Source organism: Cupressus sempervirens, chromosome 8 (genome assembly GCF_028749045.1).
Source record: "Cupressus sempervirens isolate cs-2001-9-10 chromosome 8, ASM2874904v1, whole genome shotgun sequence".
Lineage (NCBI taxonomy): Eukaryota > Viridiplantae > Streptophyta > Pinopsida > Cupressales > Cupressaceae > Cupressus > Cupressus sempervirens.
In genome coordinates, this window is record NC_143125.1 from 710,901,994 (window position 1) to 710,929,596 (window position 27,603).

Sequence of the window (27,603 nt, forward strand, 5' to 3'; positions counted from 1 at the left end):
TTTGATGTACTTTGACTGAGTGATATATATACCATACTTCATCTAATATACTTGTAATACTACAAAAAGTATGATCCCTCCAAACATAGACATTTCAAATTATTGCTTCATTTGATTTACAAAGTCCTTACATAAAGCATCTTGTCCTCCAAATATGATATCATCAAGAAATATTTCAAACAACAAAACAAATTTGCCTTTCTCTATCTTCATGTATTGATTTTTGTTATCATTAGTCCTTTCAAATCCAATCTTCACAAGATAAGTATGAAGTCTCTCATACCATGCTCTTGGTGCTTGTTTTAATCCATATAGGGCTTTGTACAGTACACATACCATGTTCTAATTTTCATTATCAAAAAATCCTTTTGGCTATTCTATGTCAACTTCCTCTTCAAGTATGCCATTCAAAAATGCAAATTTAAGATCCATCTGATAAAATTTGAAACCTTTGTATGTAGCATAAGCATGCAAAGTTCTCACTCCTTCTAATCTTGCAACAAGGGTAAATGTCTCTCCATAGTCAATTCCTTCTTCCTATGCATATCCTTTGCAAACTAGTCTTGCTTTGTTCCTTATGACTTAACCATTTCATCTAGCTTGTTTTTGAATACCCACTTGGTACCAATCATATTTTTCTCTTTTAGCCTAGGAACTAGACTCCATGTTTTGTTCTTCTCTATTTCTTCAATCTCTTCTTCCACGGCCCTGTACCAGTCATTATCTTCTAATGCATATTTTACTGATTTGAGCTCTTTCATGCTTAACAAACATGATTCACTTCTCAATCTATTTCTTGTCATTGGCCTAGTATCTTTGTTTCAAATAATTTGATCATCAAGATGATGTCTTTTAACATATTTAGACAATCTTGGCTTTGTTTCTTCATGTTGTCCTCTAGCTTTAGAATCACTATGTTCATTTCTATCAATTATTTTAGCATTTATTTCACGCACATTGACCTTAGAATTAGAATTTTTATCTACTTCATTTTGTAACTTGGCATATGAATGTAGCTTGGTTCCTAAATACAACTCAACATTGATAGGGTGTGACTCAGCAGTCACTAAAATTTGGTGTTGATTTCCAACTTGATTTGTAGCATTTTCTTCATTAGACATTCTCTCATAAAAGTATACAAATGATTTGTAACCTTCTAGTTCTTCCATAGATTCCACATCAAATACTTCTGTAAATTCATCAAAATTCACATTTATACTTTACACAATTTTGTTATTGTTAGTATTTAAACTCTTATAATCTTTACTTCTTGTGGAGTATCCAAGGAATATATCTTCACCTTTTTCATCAAGCTTTCCATTCCTAACATCTTTAAGAATGTAACATTTACTTCCAAATACCTTAAAGTATTTTACATTGGGTGGCTATCCATAGTTCAAAAGGTGTTGAATATGTACCTTACTTAATTTGTACATAGTTCAGGGTATAGACAGCTGTACTTATAACTTATCTCTAGTATTGTAGAGAAACATTCTTTTATATCATGATTGTTTTAGCAAAGTCCATTATAGACCTATTTCTCCTTTCAGCAATTCCATTTTGTGGAGGGGTCCTGGGAGAAGATGTCTATCTTTTGATTCCTCTGTTATTAGAGAACATTTCAAACTCATTTGATGTGAATTCTCCTCCTCTATATAATCTTAAATATTTTAGACTTTGACCTATTTCCTTTTCAATTCTTGCTAAGTACCACATAAACATTTGAAAAGTATCAGATTTCTATTTTAGAAACATGATTGTCATCATTCTAGAATAGTCATCAACAAATAGCATTAAATACTTATCTCCTCTATAGTTTTACACTTCAATTGGTCCACATAGGTCAGTATGAACAATCTATAGTATTTCTTTAGAGGTATAAGCTTTACTCTTGAAGCCTGATTTTGTCATTTTACCTAGTTGACATTGTTTGCATACTATGTTATCAAGTTTTTTCAACTTAGGCAAGCCTCTAACTTTCTTCATGTTACTGATACTAACTAGGTTATCAAAATTAACATGGCATAACCTATTTTGTGATAGCCATACATCACCAAGTCTTACAACAAGACAAATAGCACCCTAGCTATTAATAGGTTACTTCTAGTTTGATCACTTTTTCCAATCAGCTTTCCATCATTATCATATATCTTAACAATCTTATTTTCAAAGTCAACCTTGCATCTCAAATTGTTCATTTGTGATGCACTCAATAATTTTAAATTTAATCCTTGATAATGGGTGTTGCACACATTGCATAATATTGTTATTTTATTATTTTATTTTTATTATGTAATGTTGTACCTAGATGGACGTGCAACATGTAAAGATTCCCATGGAATATTCTTGATGAGTTGTATTGTAACATTGTGATAATATTTGATGTAATTATTTAATATTGGGGAAAAGAATTAAATGCCCAATATTAAATGTGGGGTCAGTGGGTTAGGTAGCACATGATTTTAGCACATGGTTTATGTAATACCACTTCGTGGTTTTGTGGGACTTGCTACTATATAAGCAGCCACAAGGGTAGTTGTTGTAGTGTGAGTGACAAGGAGAAGACGAAAGGCAAGAGTCGAGCGGGACAAGGCTTGACAGGTTAGCCAAGGGAGCATTTGTGAAGGTTGAAAGCATGACATGGGATGTGTGGATTCATGCTTGTTCACATAGTTTGCTCGGTTGTGGCTATGGCCATGAAGGCTTCCATGGTTGTATGGCAATGGTATTTTTTGCTGAATAATACATGATGATGGATGCTTTTGGAAGCTGGGTTTTTCCCTCAATGAGGGTTTCCCAAGGTATATCTTGTGTCACATTTTGTGGGTATGTTGTCTATTCTCTTGCATGTGGATTTTAATTCCGTGTTTATTTCAGATCTATTATGGGTTATGTGGAAACGGTTATATTCTTTGTTGCCAAGTTTCCTTACAAGTGGTATCAGAGCTATGGTTTTATTATTTGTAACCCTAGATTGAATCCATGGGAATGCATGAGAGGATAAAAGAAAGGGCAAGATATATGAATGATTTGTTGCAGATCTGAGGGTTTTGGATTTGCTGTTATGATGGGATGTTAAAAGATTTGGGCATGGAAAATTGTTGGATAAAAAGGTTTTTCGGATGTCTTCATTTAAATGAGAGTTTTGGGGGGGGGGGGGGGGGGGGGGGGGGGGGGGGGGGTAGCTTGCAGAAATGACCTCCTGGGCAAAAACAGACCTCACCATTGGATCCGGGTCGACATTTCCATAAATTTTGATATATAATATGCCCTAGTTTGGCCATGTTCAGAGAAAATGAAAGAGTTTTTTGGTTTCAGCCCATGATGGCCGTCAAATTTAATCCCGTCGGAATTTTCGTCACTGAAAAAAAATTAAAAATGAAAAATTGTACTGAAAATGGTAAAAAGACTGTCTTAGTAAAATGGCCATAACTTTCTCTCAGAATATCGGATTTCAGAGTTCTTACAGGCGTTGGAAAGCTAATTCAGAGCACTACAAGATTTTGTAGGTTTGGTTCTATGATTTTGATATTTTGTTAGGTTTTAAGAGCCCTAAAGTCAGATCCTATTTATTTTGAGCACGGATTAGGGCATAACTTGGGCATACGGAGTCGGATTTTGGACATCGAGTAGTCAACGAAAAGCTCTTGGAGAGCTCTACACATTGGTTCAGATTTGGTGCAGGTTTGGCATGATTTATTTGTTGATATATTTATCTGAACTGTTTATGGTATATTTTGACTATGGTAACATTGTGAGTTTATGGCATTGGAGATTTAAGTTTTGATGTCATTGTATACTCAATTTTGGTCTCATGATGATATGGTTATCAGTGTTTGGTTTGGATATGCATGATGGCTTGTTGGATCTACAAGTTGTGCAGTGTTGTAAGCGGTCTATACTTACAGGTTGCATTTATAGCTTGGTTATGGGTTGTCTTTGCCCATTGATCTTTCATTATTGATGCATATTCAGATTGGTGGCTTGGATTTAGGTTGTCTATGCCCTAAGTCACATGATTTTATTCTTCATGTAGAAGGGATGAGATGTTGTTACCAGGTACAGTCATGGTGGAGGATTATGGTTGACTATGCTGGCAGGTTGGACACTATTGAGAGCCAGATGCTTAGTTCATGGATGTGATCATGGTGTCATGAATTTTGGCATGACATGATTGGATATACAGGTACATCCTTGATGTTCATTAGCTTGGATTTTTGATTTAGTTATGGTGGTATATCTTCTTGGTTGAGGATCATGGTTATTTGGTTTCTTTTGAGGAGCTCATGATGTGCACTCTGAGTTCTTTGATGGTTTGATGCCTTGGTTGATTCTCATGGTTAGAGGATGGGTTTTCATCATAATGTCATGGATAGCTTGGATACACGGTTTAGTGGGAGCTTGTGACAGTGATGGGGTGACAGTGCAGGATTAGTTCCTGGTTTGGTTTATATCTTCTTGGTTTGGAGAGGATGGATTTTATGATGCCATAGGTGACTTGGTACCACAATTGAGTGGGAGTTGTTGGCATTGATATATTTATTGAGTGTTTACAGATGTTAGAGGTTTGTCTTAGATCCTGTTGCTGCAGAAGCATCTTTGACATTTGCATGGTGCACTTGTTATCTTCATGGTGTGTGAAGATGGATAGATCTTGAGGACTCATGGAGTTCTTGGTTATCTTCATGGTATGTGGAGATGGTTTTCTTCATGGTGTATGGAGAAGGTTGCATCTTGAGGACTCACAGGGTTCTTGGCAAAGGTGTGGTTTATGCTTTTATTTGGCATGTTATCTTTGGTATGGGGATAGTTTCATTATTATGTCATGGTATACTCTTGATACGCGTTTAGAGTTGTGACATGTTATGGTGTGTTCATATGGAGCATGTTATCTCTTTAGTTGAGATGGTATGATCATGTTGTCATGTTTATGTTCCTGAGGCCATGGTTGGAACTTTGACATTGATCTTGATTTAGTTTCTTGGTATTGAGTACACTAATCATAAGCTGGATACTTCATGATATTGCTATGTTGCATTTGGAGTTGGCATGGATTGATTGGTTATAGGTGCTCATGGATACTTAGAGATGGTGGTGATGCTGATTTCTCTTGGATTAGAGAAGTATTTGTTGGGACAGTTGATGGTTTCAGCAGGAAGTCCGAGGGGCAGTCACCTGATATGGACTTGAGAGGAGATTGTTCTTAGACGAGTCTTGGTTGGAGACTTGGGTATCTTGATGAGCATTCTCATTCCCCACTCTTAGTCTACTCGGCGGTTTGCTACTTGAGAGGTATAGCCCATTATTTTCTCTCAGTTGCATTATATTTATGCTTGTCTTTCATGGATATGGATCTTGAGCTATGGTACATGAGTTAGTTCTGGAGGGTTCATTTGAGAGATGGTTTAGCATTGGTTATCTCCATGTGCATATGTTGTTATGCTGGTTGAATTTGGGAGATGGTTTTATTGGGCATATTCCTTGGATTAGGAATGGTTATTCCTTGGTTTAGGAATGGTTTTATGAGTTTGATCTTCTTGTGAGAGGCTTACATCCATAATTAGTTATATGGTATGGTTTGGGTGTTGTTGAGGCTTCTTGTTGGGGTTTTATGGAGGAGATCATACTTGCACAGTTTACATCTAGAGGTGTGTGTAGAAGGACATGATACAGGTTATGATTTGCATAGTTTCTCCGGTCTTGGTTATCTTCCTGGATGTTTAGTTTTGACTACATTGGATTTGAGATTGGTTAGAGATTGTGATCACTGGTTTGTGCTCATGTATGTCATGTGAGAGATGACATGGTTATTCCTTTATCTCTTTCCTTTGTTGGTTGCGGTGAACTTGGGAGAGCATTGAAGACTTGTTATGAGAGTTGTTCTTGCAGGATATCAGTTGATGTATTGTGGATTTCCTTGATACTACATGGATTCACTTCTTTGAGATGTGTTGAGTGAATTTGTTATAGGTTTGACATTATCTTTTGCAGTGGGAGCTTCTTGGTATATATGTGGCAGGTATTGCTCTTGAGGCTTGTGATTGCAGGTTATAGATTGGATATGTCGGTGATATGAGATTCACTTGTTATACCTTTGAGGTATGGATAGTTGGATGGGTTTGGCACTTTGCTGTGGGTGCTATTTCAGCTATGGATATTTTGACAACTACGGATACATGTGATTACCTTTGGATCAGGTTATTGGTGCTCAAAATTTTCAGTTGGTACAGGATTTTATGATCTTCTAATGCGACAGGTTGGGTGGCTTTCTCTTTGGATGGCTTCTATGTATGTCCAGTGGGAGTGGCATAATAGGAGGTGAGATCATTCATGTTTGAGATGCTACATACTTTGATTTTGTTGCGGGTACCATGATGGAAGCACTTGGTGTATTTTGATCCATGATGGTGGATGTGCTGGGAGGGATTGTTCCCTTGTTCATTTATGTGGCTACGGATTGACCCTATGCAATGTATACAACAAGTGGGAGATTGTTGAGATAATGGGTGTTGCACACATTGCATAATATTGTTATTTTATTATTTTATTTTTATTATGTAATGTTGTACCTAGATGGACGTGCAACATGTAAAGATTCCCATGGAATATTCTTGATGAGTTGTATTGTAACATTGTGATAATATTTGATGTAATTATTTAATATTGGGGAAAAGAATTAAATGCCCAATATTAAATGTGGGGTCAGTGGGTTAGGTAGCACATGATTTTAGCACATGGTTTATGTAATACCACTTCGTGGTTTTCTGGGACTTGCTACTATATAAGCAGCCACAAGGGTAGTTGTTGTAGTGTGAGTGACAAGGAGAAGACGAAAGGCAAGAGTCGAGCGGGACAAGGCTTGACAGGTTAGCCAAGGGAGCATTTGTGAAGGTTGAAAGCATGGCATGGGATGTGTGGATTCATGCTTGTTCACATAGTTTTCTCGGTTGTGGCTATGGCCATGAAGGCTTCCATGGTTGTATGGCAATGGTATTTTTTGCTGAATAATACATGATGATGGATGCTTTTGGAGGCTGGGTTTTTCCCTCAATGAGGGTTTCCCAGGGTATATCTTGTGTCACATTTTGTGGGTATGTTGTCTATTCTCTTGCATGTGGATTTTAATTCCGTGTTTATTTCAGATCTATTATGGGTTATGTGGAAATGGTTATATTCTTTGTTGCCAAGTTTCCTTACAATGCACTCAATAATTTTAAATTTAATCCTTCAATATAGTAAGCATTGTCACATAAAATCTTGTCTGTGAGTTTGATAGAGTCTTTTCCTTTTCTAAAACACGGTGCATCATTACCAAATCTTACACTATTTTCATCGTAACAGGTTAAGGTAATGAACTTCCTTTTGTCTCTAGTCTTATGACGTGAGCATCCACTATTAATGATACAACCATCATTTTTGTTTACACAAGTCATAAGTGTAGTTTCCTCATCTTCATCAGATTCCTCTTTCATTGCAACATACACTACTTCATCATCATGTTCATCAAAATCATCCTTGCCTCCTTCAGCAATGCAACATGACTTCTTTCCTTTCTCTTTGTAATCTTTGATATCATCTTCTATTTTTTTTTTTTACTTATTACCATCTCTATAGTTCTTATTTTGTGTACATCTTGCAGCAATATGACCAACTTCATCGCAATTGAAACAAATGATGGATAACTTACCTTTACCTTTGTGAAATCTTCTTGCTAGTAATGCTTCCAATTGTTCAAAATCTTCCTCATCTATATCACTGTCACTAGATACATATCTTATTTTTCTTTTCTTCTTCTTCTACTTCACCTCATCAGAATCCTTCAATAACAACTTAGCTTTGAAAGTAGATTCAAGACTCTCTGGTTTGTAATTGTCAAAGTTAGATAGCTCAAAAGTAGTGAGTCTACCTACCAGACCTTCAAGAGTAATATTATTTCTTGGAATACATCTCAATTCTTGGATTGCAGAAAATCTAATAACATGAATAGATAGTAATGTTCTCAAGGCTTTTCTTAACATAGTATCATCATCTATATGACCAGTAGCACCTTTTATTGCACTAAGAACTTCTTTTATCCTAGCAACATATTAAGAAATATTCTCACCTTCTTCCATTATCATACCATCAAACTTACCTCTAAGACTCTCAGATATCTCTCTTTGAATATTTTTTTTTCCTCCATAGATAGTTTGTAGGGCATCCCACATTTTCTTTGTAGTGTCACATCCTTTGATATCATCAAATTTAGCATAGCTTAGGGTAGAGGCAATCTCCAACATTGCTTGATTATGTTTTTCCTTTTTTTGCATATTTTCAAAAGTTAGAGCTCCTATTAGATCAACATGTTCCACTATAATGGTAGGTTGTGCATAATCTCCAAGTCCTCCAAGGTGTAGGTTCATCAAAAATTTTCATGTAGGAAAGTTATCTTTGGTAAACTTCGGTACATCTCTTTTTGACATCTTGATCTTTGTACTTCTAGTACCTGCAAACTTGTCTTCTTAAGAAAATGGCTCTAATGCCAGTTGTTGGAATTCTTTAGAATAACTGAAAGGGGGGTTGAATTAGTTTTTCAAGGCCCAGATGTACAAATTAAAATTTTCTTAGCTTAGTAAACCCATAAAACATTCATATTCATGCATGTGTCCATCTAAATATGCAATAACTTAAAACTTGTAAGTTGTTGTGAAATCAACTTGCAGAAATATAAAGTATGAAACATAATATATTCATCAACACACTTGACACAATAATTTAATATGGAAACACAATTTCAAAAAAATCACCATTAACATGCTACTCCTTTTCACTCTTCTAAAGTGATGCTCTATGAAAGGCCAACCTTGTTAAGGTTACAATACACACTATTAAATGTGATCTGGTTAATGGATTTTAATCACCCTATTATAAGTGAGCCTTGTTAGAGGACTTTAGGCCATTCACTTAGAATGCCATCCTATTAAAGGATTTACTAATGACTGTTAGGTCGACCTTAATCCAAAGGATTTAACCTAAACTCATACAATTATTAGAGAGTAACAATAGAGCTTTGATCTGATACAACTTACAACTTTTCTTGTGAATTACAAATCTCTAATCAATCTTCAATTTTCTTGGCCTTTGCACTTTGCAGTCTTGATAGCTTGTTCGCCCTTCAAGAATATATCTTCTTAAGCTTTCATGCTTAGTATGCCAATGTAGTCTCCTTTTAGGTTATTTGATTAAGCAAAACATTTTCTCCCTTAGGTTCTCATATCCAACTATCTGCTCTATGACACTTCGTTTCATGACCAGACATTCCTATAAATAGGAAATTAAGATACTTTGTCATTTTCCATTGTCCATTTTAGGGTTTGGATGGATTAGGTAGGATATAATGTATCTATTCCATATCTTGTATCTCTTCTAGAAACTTCTAAAATCCATTTGAATTCGCCTAGAAATTGTTTATATCAATTTATGTGCCACTAGCTCATCATCCTTATCTTCCTTCTAGTTCACAAGTTTCAAGAAAACAAACTTGTCAGCTTAGATTCAACAAGTCTTCAATCTTTAACATAATGCAGTAGCTCAACATTATCAACCTTTTGATGCTCAACAAACATTATGTTACTCAGCATCAACTGTGAAATCACTTGGCATCAACTAAAGTTTACTGGTGCTCGATATCAACTAAAATTTACTCAGTATCAACTATCTTTCTCAACATCCAATAGAATTTTATTTTACTCATCTCCAACTAACTTTCTTCTTGGCTTGTACTAAATTTTCTTGGCACCTACTATCCACTCAATCAAGCTTGGTAGACAAAATTTGTTTAACTTGTTCTTCTAAACTTTCTTAGTGTAGCCAATATTTGTAACCTTAAGTAGATTATCAATTCACCATGTCATCACTATCTTAACTGATCCTTGTACTTTATTACATAATTATAATTCAACCTTTCCTCTAGGTGCTATTGTTACCTCTTATTGATAATCTTCTGATAGTACTTGAATCTTATTAGTAGTTGTCTTACTAGAAAATAGCAAGTTTGACATCAGTGACAAAACAATCATTAAAACACATAATCTTCATCAACAATCTCCTTCTTCACAATCTCTTTTTTCAATCAGATTTCAACACCCATAAAATATGTAGCACCTATAGTGTCAAACTTTATGACCAAGTGAACATGAACTATAAAATAGTTCAATGCTCAAGTTCAATAATAGTGATATATTCTGGACTATGCTCATGACTAGACCAATAATGAAAAAAAAACCCACGAACCTTGAACCTTGAACAACATGTTCAATGTTCAAGTTCAACTTTAATGATGAGTGTTAGTATCTGAACAAGACTGACCTTCATAACTTGACCAAGGCACCCAATGAACCTATGAACCTTGAACCTTGAACAACATGTTCAAGTTCATAGATTTGTTCAACTGAGAGGCCAAAAATAAGGAACACAAAAAAGTTTAATCTTCACAATGAGAAATCAATAAGATATCACCTCTTTATATAATCAACTAATACATGATTATGTATAAAATAAATGTGGACCATACATGGGTAATAGTTTGTATAGGCCCTATTTGATGCAGCAGATGGTCAAGAGCTACTGGGGTTAGATTTGAGTATGATGGGAAAAGATGAAGCTTAGATAAATTGAGAGAGCATTTGATGATACTGGAATTCATTTATTTTTCATGTTAAATGTTCAAATGGATGCAATTATCAAGGACCATTTGGTTTGACTAAATGTACAAATTGTAGCTATCTTTCTTAGCCATGAAGAGGGATTTGCATTTCATTGTCCTCATTAAAGACTTACTACCTACTGTTAGCATAGATATGATATAGAGTAAAAAAAATTCAAAAATTTTGTCATCATATTTGATTCTAAGAGCTCCAAATAATGTTTAGTATGGTCACAAAGAGCATGTGGAGATAATGGAGAATAATTTAGAAATGTGCTTTTAACCCAAAATTTTAATGTTGGTAAATAATTTGTTTTTATGTGACATCAAAGGATGGAAATAATTTTGATAGTAGTATATATGTCACATGTGTACAACATAGGTTTTACATCGTGAAAATATCAAGTTGAACATATTTATATTTACTACAATACAAATTTCATTTAGTGAATAGGGCAGAATTATGGTACATATTTGCGTTTTTTTAATTGCAACACAATTTTATATTATAACTAGAGGCCTAAGCCTATGGCATAGGTTTTCTTATGAAGAAGCATATACCAAGAGATTCATCTATTAATAGAGAGTCATAAAACTCTTTAATTAAATTTTGGAGCCTTACATATATTGTGAAAATTGCTATAGTTGTGTTTTCCTTTTTTAACTTGAATGCAGTTTTCCATTATAACAACACACATAAACCTACAAACTAGGTGCATAAATGAAACAAATTAGAAAAATGTGAATAAATATAGTATGAACTAAAGAAATAGCTATTGTTGAGGGGAATGCAATAAGTACATTAGTTGAATATGAGTGCCCTTTTTAGGTTGCTTGTAATTAGTTACAAATATATATATATATATATAATGTAAATATGAAATAGGAAAGTGTTCAGCTGGGCTGCATGATATTTTCTAGCAGGCTTGGAGGTAGTGCCAAAATTGGGAACTCTATCACTATAAAGAGATTACAATACTGAATGAGTAGTGTTGGCTCGATTGTGTCAAACTAGTAGAGATGTTCAATTATATGGTAGGGGATACCCTAGTGTCATGTTATACAATTGTGTATTTGATTGAGTGTATAGATGATGTGGCTCGGTGTTGGTGTCTGGTCTTAAACAATTGTAGACAAATGTTTCTCTAGTAGAAATGCTCAAACATTTCCCTCTGGATCCCATCTTCCTTCGACTCGTTGGCTCCATTAAATGTTTCACAGAGATGAAAATTATATGATAGATGGAGGTGTGGTGATGAAATTCTTGTAGACAAATGTCATTGGTTTTTGGCATGTGCAACATCCTTTCCAACTATGTTTGTTGAGTGTTCCTTTTAGGAGATTGCTATATTCCAGATTTGTTGGTATTGAGGTTGTCTCGAACCACACCTCACTTGGTATATGGTGTATTTCTAGGTTATTTTAGGTTACATAGTTTGTCATTTCTTATGTGTATGGATCTTTGTAGAGGTGTATAAAATTTTGCATCGACGGTGTCTGTTATGTTATCAGTCTCATTTGGTGCAAGGTTTGTTTTGTTGTTATTCATGTAGATATTTCTTATTGGTGGATGGTGTGGATGTTCATATCTTTGAAAAAGTCACTAATCATAATTGTTCTTCTTTAGAACCTATTTCCATGGGTGAAGAGAGTGAAAACAAAAAAATCAAATTCATGAATCTTGGCACTTAAAATAAGGAAAGTAGAGATTGAAGATATTTTTATGGCCTTATAGTTTCTATAACATTTGAAATGAAAATTGAAATCATGGAGAGGTCAACAAAAATTAAATTAATGAATAAAGTATCTCGTGGAAGTTCGAGCTTGAAAACAAATTTGATCAATAGCATGAACATAAATTTTAAAAAATCTTATGTGATAGGATCAAATCTAGGAAACTATTATAAATAAGAAAATGCATTGGGAAATGTCAACTGAACAATTCAAAGCATTTTGTTACTATGTATAATGAGGATGGAGAGATTGTAGAGTTGTTTGGTCACAAATTGTGTTGGAATGTCTTAATGGGAAGAGTGCTTCTAAGAAGGCGGGGGGGGGGGGGGGGGGGGTGTGGATCAGAAGTACTAGCCTTTTCTCTTGTTTGAAATCCTTAATAACATGTAACTAAAATTAACATGCATGCATATAAACATTAAACAATCATGAGAAGAAAATATACATCACCACATAACACTTGAGATTTTGGTAACCCAGAAACCCTCCAAGAATAAGAAGGTAAAATTGGGGTGGTGATGATACCCACAAAATTACTGTAGCAATTGATTTCAACCACTTTTGATGATTTTCCTTGTTAAAGGCTACAACACACTATTAAATGTAACCCTATTAAAGGATTTCTACACCTTATTAGGAGTGGTCCCTGTTAGAGGACTTAAGAACATTTAACTTGGAATGCCACCCTATTAAAGGATTTACATAGAGCTGTTAAACCCACCTAACTCAATATGATTTCCAAATTCCTAATAATTATGAGAGAGTATTAGAATAATACACCTGATCTAATGAAATCTCTAATGTTGATCTTAGGCTCTTGATCTGCTCTTCTATAACTGATCTTTGCTAGATCTGATCTGCTAATTATGTTCCTTGTTCTATTCTGATCAACTAGATGTGTAAATGTTGTCCTTTCCACTAAATCTTTGACACCAATGTTCTGCAATGACCTTAATAATAGGTTCTTCTTTTCCTTCTTCTTTTCTCTTCTTCTCTACTTGTTCAATGGTGTCAAGACTCCCTTATAAATATTAGTGGTTCGTTATGCATCCTTGACTCAAGTGTTCCCGCTCAAACCCTTGAAACTCACCCATTGGTTGCATGCAGTCTCTAATTTTCTGATTGGCTGCATGAGGATTGCATAGATGGTTGGGAGGATTTGATCTTTTATCCTTTTATCCTATCATGAGTCATGCATAACCGTTTCACATCATGGTTTGCATTGGCACAAACTCTTATGCTAATCCTGCATTGCTCAGCATGTGTAGTAATATTGATGCTCAACACCATCTATTCTGGATTGCTCAGCATCCACTATGTTTTGGCTTTACTCGGCACCTAAAGCTTTCCTGTATTGCTTGGATCCTATTGGATCCTAAGTTACTCGGCTCCTATAGAATTAATGTGTCACTCAGCACCTATAGAATTCTTGTGTTACTCGGCACCTATTAACTTCCTGTGTTACTCAGCACCTATTAACTTCTTGTGTTACTCGGCATCTGTTAGTTTTTTGCATTTCTCAGCTTCTACTAATTCTTGAATCACTTGGCACTATCTGTAACTCAGCATGTGTTAGAGTTTTGGCTCAGTTTCCATTGTATACTCGGCATGTATAGTGAAGATGGTTAAGTGTGTTGACACTCATTTGTCAATCTTACTTATTTGATCAAAAAATTGGTACTATGCATATGAGTTGTCTATGATGAACAAATGAGTCCTCTTTAAGATCACTAGAACTCTCTAAGTATTTTTCACATTATGTGATAAGTTATTACAAAGAGGCACAAGATCAATTATGTGTTATGAGATCGAAACCTTAAGAATTCAGTATCCGATATTTAAACAACTGACACAATACAAAACTAAATCTTATAACCTTTGTAGAAAACCAAAGAGACTATTTATGTGCTCTATTGAATGAGGCAAAAGGAAGCAACAAATTAAAAAAGGAAAGAGATGTAGAGGGACAAGAAAGAGGCCCTAGGAATGGTTGAAGACAACATGTTGGACTATTCTTTTTTCTAAAGTGTTATACTTAGCACAACTATTTTTGAATTAGATTGTTTCTTTAATTGGATATTAGAAAGGAAAAAATTTATTTCTCTACACAAATTTTCCTCTTATTATTACTAATTCATTATAATATTTATATTAATTCATTATTTCATTATTCTCAAGTTTGATGTTAAAGTGTAACTTGTAAGATGGGGTACTTAAGCTTAATTCCTAAGCTAAGATTATTATAAGCTTTTCTAAAAGTGTAGCTCATTTCTTTGCAAATTACTACAAACCTTTAGGGTTCCCCAAATTTAGAATTTAGCCTATTGTAATTTCTAAAATAATGTCATGAGATATTAGGTTTGTATAGAGACAAATTAGGTCATATTACTTGCATAAGTGTACTTAAATTGTACAGTATTTTTTGATCTAATTGTATGTAAATTTTAAAATTAATAAAAAAAAAATTTATAAATTTTTTAATTACGAATTCAAAAAATCTTTACATACATTTTTTTTAGCATGTGATTGACTGGAAAAAATTTATTTATTATTTTCAGTTAATTGTTGACATCACCTAAATTGTTTATATAATTGATTTTTAAGTTTTAGGACATTTTTCTATAAATATTCAATAATTAACAAATACTTGAATTAAAATTAAAAATAGATGATATAAAAAGTCTTTAATTAGGTAATTAAATAATTAAATTTTTTTAAAAAAAATTATATGAAAAGTTTAGGTATTTGTTAGTGAATAGATCATCTTTCCTACAAAATTTAGTAACTCAATCTATGCCCAGGACTGAAAATTCAAAAATTTTATCAAGACATGTAAGGAACCATAAAGAACATAGAAGATGGATTAGAAGCAAGGAAGAGTTTAAACCAATCAATTGGCATGTGTTGAAGCCAATCGTTTCCTTAGGAGGCTTTAAGAATGAAAAAAAATGTAATTAATCCTAAAGGGCCTATTAGGGACCTTAGGATATTTGATGATGAAATAGGGGTAGAAGGAAAATATGGAATCAAATAAGTCCTTAGGATTTTTTGAAAGAGTTAGAAGTGGTTAAAATAACCTTGAAGACATTCTAGACAACATTAAGAAGTTAAATAGTTAATTTATGCAATAATTTGTAAGTTGGAGAATTCAAATATTGGAATCCCAATGGTTAGTTTCATTTTGGAGGGAAATTAGTTTTAAAGAGTTTTAGGCACAACTAAGAATGGAAACCTATCCAAATTGGGTTGGATAGTTGTCTGGATTGTTGTTATATCAAGGTTGAGGTATTGTACTAAGGGCAGCACTAGGAATGATCCATTGTACGAACTGTGCAAGAAAACTCAATAAAACTTATTTTTAATGCAATTTTGATGCTTTCTTTATAGATATATGATAAAATGAGTTTCAATCCCTTGGAGGACATTATGTCTTTTATAAATCCATTCTTAATGCTCTAAAGTTCATTTCTAATATCTGATTTTGCAAAACACTGCTAATAGTCATTAAGAGTAGTGTTCTTTTTGGTAGTTTTTGAAAAGATATAAAGTTTTGATGATCATTCCATGAATAAAAATAATTATTCTAATGGAATGATCGATCCCTATCTTTTACAATACTATTCTAACAATTACATGTATAGATGAGAGTTTGTTTGAGGGTGATCATCCAAGAAGGGATTGTTCAAGGATAATGGAAACATAGGTATGGAGTAGCAGTAGAAGATTTATCTAGAGGAAGTGTAGGTTTTATAATTTTAGGTGTCTATATACACCCCACACAACATGAATCCTCCCTTGTTTGATCCCATAAGTGTTAGGACATCATCTAATTACAAGGACATAGTTTAAGGGTGTTATGAGGATCAATTTGGGGCTTTTAGTGTTATAGAATCTTTGGGACTATTCCTTTTTTATTTGAAATATTTTTGACCTAAGGAGAAAATTTCTATAATTTGGGGTCTTGGGATTTCAAGGAACTTATAGTTGCTTTCTTAAATTGTCCTCTTTTTATGCATTTTTTAGCCACAATACGGTAATAGTAGGATATGGTCCGAAGAAACACATGGAATCATTTTGATATGTTGTATTATTGATAAATGAGTATTTGACTCTACCATTTTAAAGGAATTTTTGAAAAATTTGAGAGAAAAATCCACTTTTGTATCACTGGAGGGCTAATAGAAAATCAACTAGGTCTCTAGGACAATTTAAAAGTTTTAGGTGTTGGATGTTGTTTGAGGACCAAAAGGTTGTTGAACCCTTTTGAATCCACCTTTTTTTGGCCTAAGGCACCCATCCTAATCATAAAGGAATCCTTGGAATTATTTGATTACTTATTTTCCTTATAGAGGGTTTGGGGAACCTTGTATTTTTCTCATAGGTATAAGTGGGATTAACATAGTTTTGGCTCCCACCACTCTTACCTCTACATCATTGTGAGTGTAAAATCATTTAACAACGTGAGATCTAATAATCCCTTAAGCTTTTAACAGGGAAAATCTCTCATAGGGTAGATCATATTTTATGATCAAATGTTGTAACCCTAATAGGTTAACTTTAATGTTGCAACACTGAAGATTTGTTGGTTTCATCCCCACCCCAGTTTAACCTTCATTTTGAAGTGTTTATGGGTTACCAAATCATTGTGTTATGTGTTGAACTATTTATGGGTGTGATGTATTTCATTTATGTCATAACATTTCATGGTTTGTTAGTTTTTGAGAAGATTTAATGTTTTGATGATCATTCCATGAATGACAATATTAATTCTCATGGAATGATCCATCCATAACTTTTAAAATGTTATTCTAACAATTATATGTGTAGATGAGAGTTTGTTTGAGGCTGATCACCGAAGAAGGGACTGTTCAAGGATAATGGAAACATAGGTATGAAGTAGTAGTAGAACATTTGTATGGAGGAAGTGTAGGTTTTATAATTTTAGGTCTCTAGATACACTCTACACAAGATGAATCCACCCTTGTTTGATCACATAAGTGTTGGGACATCATCTAATTACAAGGCCCTAGTTTAAGAGTGTTTTGAGGATCAATTTGGGGCTTTTGGTGTTACAAAGGCTTTGAGACTAATTCCCTTTTTATTTGAAATATTTATGACCTAAGGAGAGACTTTCTAGAATTTGGGGTCTTGGAATTACAAGGAACTTATAGTTGCCTTGTTAAATTGCCCTCTTTTCATGCATTTTTTAGCCATAGTATGGTAACAGTAGGGTATGGTCCAAATAAACACATGGAATCCTTATGATATTTTGTATTATGGAAAAAAGGGTATCTGAATCTACCATTTTTTAGGAAGTTTTTTTGGAAGTTTTGAGAGAAAACTCCACTTTTGTATCACTGGAGGGCTAATAGAAAATCAACTAGGTCTCTAGGATAATTTGAAAGTTTTAGGTGTTTAATGTTGTTTAAGGATGAAATGGTGTTTGAACCCTTTTGAATCCACCTTGTTTTGGCTTAAGGCACCCATCCTAATCATATAGGAAGCCTTGGAATTATTTGATTACTTTTATTTCCCTTATAGAGGGTTTGAGGAACCTTGTATTTTGCTCACAGGTATAAGTAGGACTAACATATTTTTAGCTCCCACCACTCTTAACTCTACATCATTGTGAGTGTAAAATCCTTTAACAAGGTGAGACTTAATAATCCCTTAAGCTTTTAATAGGGAAAACCCCTCACAGAGTAGATTATATTTTATGATCAACCATTGTAACCCTAACAAGTTAACTTTAATGTTGCAGCAATGAAGATTTGTTGGTTTCATCCCACCCCAATTTTACCTTCATTTTGAAGTTTTTTTTGGGTTACCAAATCATTGTGTTATGTGTTGAGCTATGTATGGGTGTGATGTATTTCATTTATGTCATAACATTTTAGTTTTAATGGTAGATATGTGAGATGAATTTGGGGTGAATATATATTTTGGGTTTTGAAGCTAAAAGTTTACGATCCTGATTCACACCCCCCCCCCCCCCCCCCCACCACACCTACCCCCCCTAACTCTTAGTATCCTATTTCCCATATCCTTATTCTAGTAGTTTAAGAAACTTCCTTGTTCACTTACTTATGGTCACACCTTGACCTTATTACCTAATATATTCTGAGATATAATCAACTCATAAAATATAGGGAAAATAATTTCTCCAAATCAATGGATGCACAGTGAAAAGGGTAGGCCAATATCTATTAAAACACTAATCTATTACTGAAAGTAGAGATAAATATGCATATTTTGCTACCTTTGTTTGCATATTCATAATATAAATGTAAGTTTGATACCCTTTAGCAAGCATAAACTGGGATAAAGGTTAGTTATCACAGAAATATTTGTTTGTTAAATTTTCTTTTAATGTAACTTTGTGATTTGAATATATTAATATAGTGAATGAAGGTGTTCCTTCTTATAGTTTTAGATTAATTTTTTAATCTACATTTTCCATTATTAGATCATGTAATAGCTTAGATCAAATTGTCTTTGCTATTTTCTAGGCTAAAAATTACCATCTTTCTCTTACGTTTTGTACTATCCTTGGTTGATGGTCTTGGTCATTCCTTGATATGTTTTCTTCTTCTTAGATAGACTCAAAATTATTTCCCCATTTTTGTGATGTCTCCCTAAGTTTTGGATGCAAATTCAATGTGAGCCTTTGTCAAATTATGATACGACATAGCCAACTGAGCTTCAATGTTGATAGTTAGCACATAACCATTGTTGTTGAACATAGGACCATTCATCCTTCCATTTTTTAGGGGATGTTAAATAAATATTCCCACCTTAGTATCTTGTCACAATTTCTCTCTATAGCATTTCTCATCATACCAAATATATTTTCTAGTATATTAATTCTATGTATTTTCATGCCATCTTACATTTGTTGAGGGAATATTTCTTGGGATGCATAGAATTATCACTTTTGTTGGCTAGTGTGGATCACGTTTTAGGGTAGATTGTTTTTTTCAATTTGATTACCATTTCCAAGTAAATTGTTCTTCTTTTATTCATGAATATAGTCAGTAATAGATATAGTATTTTGTATATTAGTATTACCAAAACACAACCACCATTTGGGCATTATCATACAAGACATTTTTGTGGTTGGAATTACTTCACATCCCTCATTTTGTCATCTCTTTTTGAATGTGGTGTTGAATTTTCTTCCTTAACCTTGGTTGGGCCTTAATTTTTTTTTCACTAATTAGAGTTTTCTTTCAATTTTCTTTGGGCCTTAAATTTTCTTGGTTTAGCTAGGTCCTATTTTGCTCTTGGAGAACTTAACCCATGGCTAGAAATGACTTAATTATCCTTCTCTTTTATTTTACAATCTTTTAGTTATATTTTCTATTGATTATATTGATCTATAAATTTGCCCTTATTTGTTACTAAACTCTTTCAAGTTCTAGGTGAATGCATAATTGAGATTATCAAGGGAATCATTTTAAAATAATAATAAGGGTATGTGTAGGATTATGCTCAACCAAAATATGCCCTTAAGTGGAAATGAAAAAGCAACAAATCAAGGTTATGTCAACTTAACATACAATTTTCAACTTGTTATGAACTTTCTATAAAAAAGTTGAGAGAAAAGAATCTCTAAAAAATTAAATTTAGTTTCCAAGCTACTAGGCCTTATCTCAAAAAACTAAAATTTGATTGGTTAAATTTTTAAATTTTAATGCAATAGTACAAAAATAAGTAGACATATTTTTTGACCACCTTAATCAAAATCAAATGATAATATTTCTAAATAATATTCTAGATATAATAAGTAGGCTCATTCTTAGATGTGACTCATATTTTTGGGTATCTTTATTCTAAATAATTAATTAATTATGAATTTCCTACTATATTATTTTCAGAATAAAAAAACTCTCATGTTTGACCACCTTAACTAATTCAAAACATTACAAAATTTATTTTTTCTTTCTTTTTCCTTATAGTAGAAGTATAGAATGTGATGCATCTTTTGGATTTCAAAAATGTTAGACAATTTGAAAGTTATATATATTTTTAAATCATTGTCTCAATTAACAATTTATGTGTAACTCTATTAAAAAATAAGTAATAATTAATTACTAAACTCATAATTTGACAGAAATTATATTTATGGAAAGATAAGAGTATTCTTAAGAAACCCTTTACTTTCATCAAAATTGGATGAAAAAAAGTTCTCAGATAAATGTTTGAAGTAAAGAAACACAAGAGAAGAAGCCAAAAACATGTTTTTGAGACATTTTTAAAGTTGACCATGTAGGGTTGCTAACCAAAGATATATTAGGCCTTATAAAGGTATTAAACTTTTTTTTGGCAGCATGATGGCTGGGAAAGAAGCTAGAATAGATTTTGAAATTCTTTAAAGAAATTTAGAACTACACATTTTTCAAATCGCCACTTTTTGGCACACCACATGATCCTGCACATATCCATAATATTCCTTGATTTGTTGACACTCAAGTTTTTTTGCAGAGGAAATTTTTGTTTGGGTTGTATTTATAATGAATATATAAGGAGAGATAATTAAAAATTTAGAAAAGTATAATTATCTATAGGAATTTAAGGGTTGTAATAGGTTCTCACTATGTTAAATTAAACATTAGAAAATTGTAAATGAGTTACAATATTCCACTTATGGACTAGCTTAGTTGTCCTATGAGTTCATATGTGTAAAGTTGATGACTAACTTTAAAGTATTAATTTTTATAACTTACATGCATATTTGTTTGAAGTATATGATGTTTTTGTCTATCAAAATTGGTCTTCAGCTACTCTAAATTTATGGATTATGACTACATAAATTGAGTAGTAGAAGTCTTAGTTTTATTTTATATGCATATACATTAAAGGGACATATATATACATGATGATGCTCATGGGTTTTTATACAATCTTTTCTAAAAACACATATATAAGGTTATTTTTCTTAAGCTAATTTGATGAGATCATGAGATATTATATTGATCGGTGAAGTTATTGTTTTATATGACTTATCATTCATAATAATGATGATGTTAATTGTTATATCTTCACTTATCTATGTTAAATGGCCCAAAATTCCATTACACCTCTCAGGTTTTTTTGTTTAGACTTCCTTGATGTTAGGCTAAGGTATCTTTTGTGTTAGGAAAGATTATGGGGAAGCTTAAAAGCTTCATGGTAGGGAAGAAATAACCTCCTACAATATCAATGCCCTTTATTTTTTAACAAGTGTCTAGAGCTCCTTTCAAGTTCATTATGAACAAAAAAAATTGGGTACTCTTGGTCACTAAATTTTATATAAATAGGTTTGTCAATTGTTGATTCTTGTTAAAAACTATCTTTGTAAATTTATGAATATTGATTTATATTCCTTGACATGCTTATATTTCTTTCATTAAATTTAATAGAATTTATATTTTATTAATTGGTCAATTTTCATTTCAACCTTGACTCTTATAGACTTTTCATAATTTGTGTATTGTCAATGTTGCACTTTATATATATATATAAAAATAGTAGTAAAATATGGGTGAATAGCCTAGTAGAAAAAACCATAGCAAAAGAAACACTATCAACTAATAGACAACTCACTAACCTAAATCATAAACAATACACTAGCCACACATTAACACCAAAAATAGGTACCTAATAGAGTTTTCCAAAATACTATCAAAAGCATTATATTTGATAGTAACATACCAGAAGCCAGCAAAAGCAACAAAATAAACTTGTTTTTGAAATTAAAAGAAGCCAAAAAATGGGGGCTGACCCAGAAGAACAAATGTTGCAGAACAACTACAAGTCAAAAGAGACTAAACTTGGCCTACCTCCCTTTTTAATTTCAAAAACTCATGCATTAAAGTATCTCCAGATCTACCAAACAAACTACACACATTATATATAAAAATATATACAATAATCATAATATTCAAGAGTCCAAAGTAGCACCACGAACGTCACCCAACAAGGCTAAGTGTTAAAGTTGTTATCATAACAAAAATAAAAATTTAAAACATGCGGAGAAATAATTCTCCTTATTCTTCTCATTTCCCTTCATTTTGTCTAGCAACACTTGGAGCCAACCATTCACCATGAACTTATTGAGAGATCCTGTGATATGCACTCCCACTACCAAGGTGATACCTTTGTTCTCCACATGCAAAAGGTGCAAGGTAGAAGCAGTTGAATGCATCACCCTAACTAGAAACTTGATAGCCTTATCAAATCTCTACTCCAAGATCTCCTGCCTTTCCTTCAACTTTTTAAGGTACCTATTAATAACCCCCAACCCTTCAAGATTGTTCTAATCTATAGTAAGGGACTATGGGGTGCCCTTGCTATGAGTCTATTCAACGTTTTCAATTACTTGTATAGGAGAGGTGAGAGTTTCATTTGGTTCACTCCTTATCTTTTCAAGGGTTTTGATCTTCTAGGTATCAGAGACATGGGAGAGGAGGGGGCTCAAATGACTACTATCTTCACCCTTTCCATCACTAACAATATCCTCCTCCTCATTAATAACATATTTACTTTGGGAAGTGTTACTTTTTGTTTTTTCCTGACTTTGTGACTCTAAATTAAGGCCCCAAAGTCCACATTCAACCATTTTCCTTATTTCTTAGGGATTTGTGCCTATCGCCCTCCATTTCCACATCCGAGTCCACAATCTAGATTTTTTTCTCAAATTTGATATGCTTCAAAATATGTAAGAGTTGGGATTCAACATTTTGGTTTCCATAGTAGACATCATCTCTATAGAGATTTGAGTGTTCGAGGTCGAAAGGGTCAAGTTGGGAAGGACCACTTGCACATTGATAAGTTGTATAGGAAAAAGATTCCTATGGAAATCATAAAGCTTAAACATAAAGGCCTAGTGTAGGATGTTATGGGGTTGGCCTTTTTTAATCTTCTCCCTAACCTTAAGAATATTGTCCTTCATGAAATGTAGGAGAAAAAATGGGAAGGGGATGAGGTCATGATTACAAAAATTGGTTTAAAATGGGGAAATAGTAGTAGTAGAAAATTTGAATTCTACCCTTTAACGTGAGATGTATCATGATAATATATCATACCTCATTCCAGGGATCCAATACCTCCATTTTGACAAAACTCCCACAATCATGCATCGGGCTTTCATGAAGCTAAAAACATTGATTAACACTAGCTTTATGTGTAACATGGGTTTACTTCCACCATTGATGTCCATCCAAGGATAAACCACCCACCTTATCAATGACCTCTTTGTTAAGCTCAAATGAGATATCATTCACAATCACCCATTTATTATTCCATGAGTTAACAAATTGCATGGAGAATGCTTCATCATAACACTCAATACACTACATGAATTGCACCAAGTCACCCTCTTTTAGGTAAGTCTAGGTAGGCACTTTATAGTTTTTAATGGAACTCGGCTCAATAAGAACATGGTTAGTACCCATTTCCCTTCTCTCACCTAGGTCCTCAATAAAATCTTCAGAGATATCTAACATAACCCAGGCTAGGATCTAGTAATGACTAACAAAACTAGAGCGAGAACCCATAAACTTGCAAGTAAAGGAAACAACATGAACAAAGCCCAAATGAAAATGTCGTAGGAAGTAATGTCACATATGTGGCACTTTCCACAATGAATCATAATTATCATTGGTACTTTATTCTCCATTCATAACCCCACTTCTTTCATTATTGATGGTCATACCACCATTTTTAAAATCGGTCATCCTTTAATCTTTAACACAATCCCACCAAATCCAGTGAAAGCTAACGTGCCAATTTAGGCTTAAAATGCTCCCAATTTTGTCACCACTTTTTGGACCAATCAGTATCCCTTTGTAACATATTGATGGTATGCAGTTGTTTTGTAGGTGTACACCTTACATTGTAAATATTTAATATCTTAATATAGTGCTAGAATTCAAATCATTTGTGATAAAATAAGGTTCCTCCTCTAACTGAAAATATTTGAGAACAGCCTTTTTCGCATGCACCATCATTGAAGCTATTAAATATTGACAAATTTATACTTTCATTATTTAAGCACCATGTGCTATACAATGTTATTTGAAAAAAAAATCTCCTTCTATGTATTCTTGAACAAAGTTTATGTTTCTTTGAATTCAAAACCTTAAGATTTAAATGCAATATTAAATCCTCATTAAGAATGGTATGATATTGTCCAAAAATTAAGGATTAAAATTGAATAATCAATCTCCATTAAGAATGTTTATTTGTGTTCTAATTTTGTGCAAAAGTCAGGAGTACTCATCTATTTTCATAAGGTGCACAATATAAAGGGAGTTTCACAATCTTGTACTCAACCAAAAATGCATGCTTTCTATGTTGTTACATTCACTATATGCAACAAAAACATATATTTACAAACTAATCACATCCATGTGCCTTTTCATAATCCCTCAATATTATGAATAAAATTGAAAGATCAAAAAAAATAACCAGTACAATCTAGATTTTTAAAATGGCTTGAAAATCACATACAACACCTATAAAATGTTCTCTTATTGTTGAAAACTATGTGATAATTTAGGTAATACTTTGAAACACTTTTTATGAATGTGTTGACATGTGGCTTATAAATAGAAAAACTATGTAGAAATTGTCATGGGCTAATGGTTAATAGTATTTAGCACTTTTATGCTCCTATCAAATGTAATCCTTTACATTCAACATTTCAGATTGTAGTTGCAAAATTTTTGAAAAAATAGATGTCATATAATTAAGTAATATGAATAAGTTACTGATTCATTATCATTTATTCAGCCCTATATGCTAAAGTTTTTCTGGGACATCTTGTTTCAAGTTGTCTCAAAATGTTTTCAAAAGTAGGGGGTCACTAAACAAGAATCCATTAGATATTCATTAAGCACAACCAAACTTTAGCTTCTCAGACTTCATAGGCAAGACTTATTCTATTATGCCTAGCTACAATTTCATTTCAAAATTGAGTTGTATACTATTGTTATTACATGTAATGGTGTGCTCAATGTTGGACTGTAGGTTTCTATATGCACAATAGTCTTCTTGCTTGTTGTCTTAATATAGATACAAACATGTGACATAAGCTTATATTTTTATGAAAGCCTCGACTGCCCTACATGTAATATTCTTTTGTATTATATGTATTATTTCAATTTTAAAAATGTTTATATTATGAATTGTACGATAAGATAACATTTTATTTTTCAATTGATAGAAAGTATTATTTCCAAAGTTAAACTAATATTATATAATATATACTCTTTTAAAGAAATACATTATATATAAATTATATTAGATTTAAGCAATGCATTTTCTTTTACTGCAATATACCGGAATATTTAGATGATTGAATTTTTTTTTTTTGGAAAATGAGAAATCATAGAAAATGTATTAAAAAGATTATATTTATTTATGGTCACTGAGAATGAACTTCAAATATCATGAATTTGTATATTTCTGTAAGGGTGAAATATATACAAACTATTGTATATCTGAACTGTTTGACACGCTAAATAGTACAACTCCAATGCCGTTGAGATCTTCCGTTGTTGAAGCCTATGTTTGAATGAGAAGAGCTTCTACCGTCTTTATACAAGAGGGCCTCCCTTGACGTATTCGGTGAGGGCCAGTGCGAGGAGGCCGAGCATAGCAAAGCGCCCGTTCCACATCTCTGCCGACGATGAAAATATCGGCTGCGACTTGCTCTCGGTCGATATTCCCTTTGAAAGTGGCACCAACGACGCCACCGTCAGTAAGCCCGCCGTCAACACAAACCACGGCAATCCTCCGCTGTTCACCTGCGACACCAGATCTCTGCCGCTCGCCAACTCCACTCCGATGGCCGACACGAACCCCAACATCGCCGCCCTTCCGTTTATTATCTCCGGCGCTGGCCCCGAGAACGCGAACAGCTCGCTGAACTTGGTGCTGCTCGAAGTGGAAGATGAATCCTCGGGATTCTGATCCGCGTTTAAAGATACGATACATTAGCCAAAGAATTAGTTCCTACATAGAAGACATTAATTGTCGGTTTGTTAAATAATGAAGAGGAAATAATGAATAGCATACCTTAGCCATGCACTTGACCTGAAGGCATTTATGCGGCAATCTATTCGTGTGACCACCCAAGGTACTGTTTCGCTGGACTGCCCAGCAGTTGAGGGCTGCGGGCGCTCTCATCGTCATCATCGATGTCACGGCTGCCATTGTTGAGTTAGTTTAAAGGAAAATTGAATTATGTGCTTGCCTGTGTCTCTTCGACTTGCTTTAGAATGATTGATAAATAATATGCCCCGATTGTTGCTGGCTTTATAGCTTGGAAAGGATCAACTTGGTGGTGAGTTACAGAAGCGACTGAGATGAGTTTAGAATCGCGTGGGCGAAGAGATGAGAACGTGGCTGGTAAATTGCCCAAACGTGTGTTAAACAAATTACTCGCTATATGTGGAGACTCTACCGACTACTCTTCACTCAACGTGGACTACTCTTACCCGAAGTTTCACTTTGCTGTTATCTCAAAAAGCTTTGTTTGGTCCCACAGCTTTGTTTCTAGAATTTCATTCAAGATATTTTTGAAATTTGAGAGGGTATCCCGAACATTTGTCCGGATAGTTTTACTATTAAAACACGCGTTTTGCCATTGTAAACGTTCAAACTTCAAAGCACGTTATTCAACGTGGACACCGCTCACTCGAGTTTCGCTTAGATATTAACTGAGTGATACTTTTGTAAGTTGAATTATTATCACTAATTTTTGTGGACGAAGTCTGATTGAATCCTAATTTTCCATTGTAACAGTTCAGTTCACTTTCTTGCTTTTGGATGTTCTTTCGAATAAAAAAGCTAGATATTTAGATTGTAGTTTTCACACCATACCTGTCTAATGCCTGAGATTCACTTTGGATATTGTTGTCTTGTTTTCGAGAGAAATGGGCCCAGTCCGGAAAGGAATGACGTGAGTTGAGAATTACTTGGGTGAAAAGACGAGAACGTGGCTGTAAAATTGCCCGAACATGTGTTGAAGCGAAGATTTCCACCGACTACTTCCCCACTCAACGTAGGCATTTCTCACCCAAGTTTCTACCTTTTCTGGTCATATTATTGCCAACTTTGGTCAGGGGAGTTTGATGAAAGCACGCGTTCTGTGTCGTAACCATCCAAATCCCTTTCTGACCTGCATTTTCCTCGCATTG

General features: G+C 33.6%; 1 protein-coding gene across 1 annotated transcript; it reads right to left on the reverse strand.

Moving 5' to 3' along the window:
* Nucleotides 1-25,794: 25,794 nt before the first annotated feature.
* Nucleotides 25,795-26,695, reverse strand: LOC149544410 (early light-induced protein 1, chloroplastic-like). The gene is made up of 2 exons (XM_089796400.1): nt 26,480-26,695; nt 25,795-26,370 (listed from the first exon to the last, which is right to left on the reverse strand). The coding sequence occupies exons 1-2, from the start codon at nt 26,615-26,617 to the stop codon at nt 25,999-26,001; spliced, it is 510 nt and encodes a 169-aa protein (XP_089652526.1). The 5' UTR covers nt 26,618-26,695; the 3' UTR covers nt 25,795-25,998.
* Nucleotides 26,696-27,603: the final 908 nt, after the last annotated feature.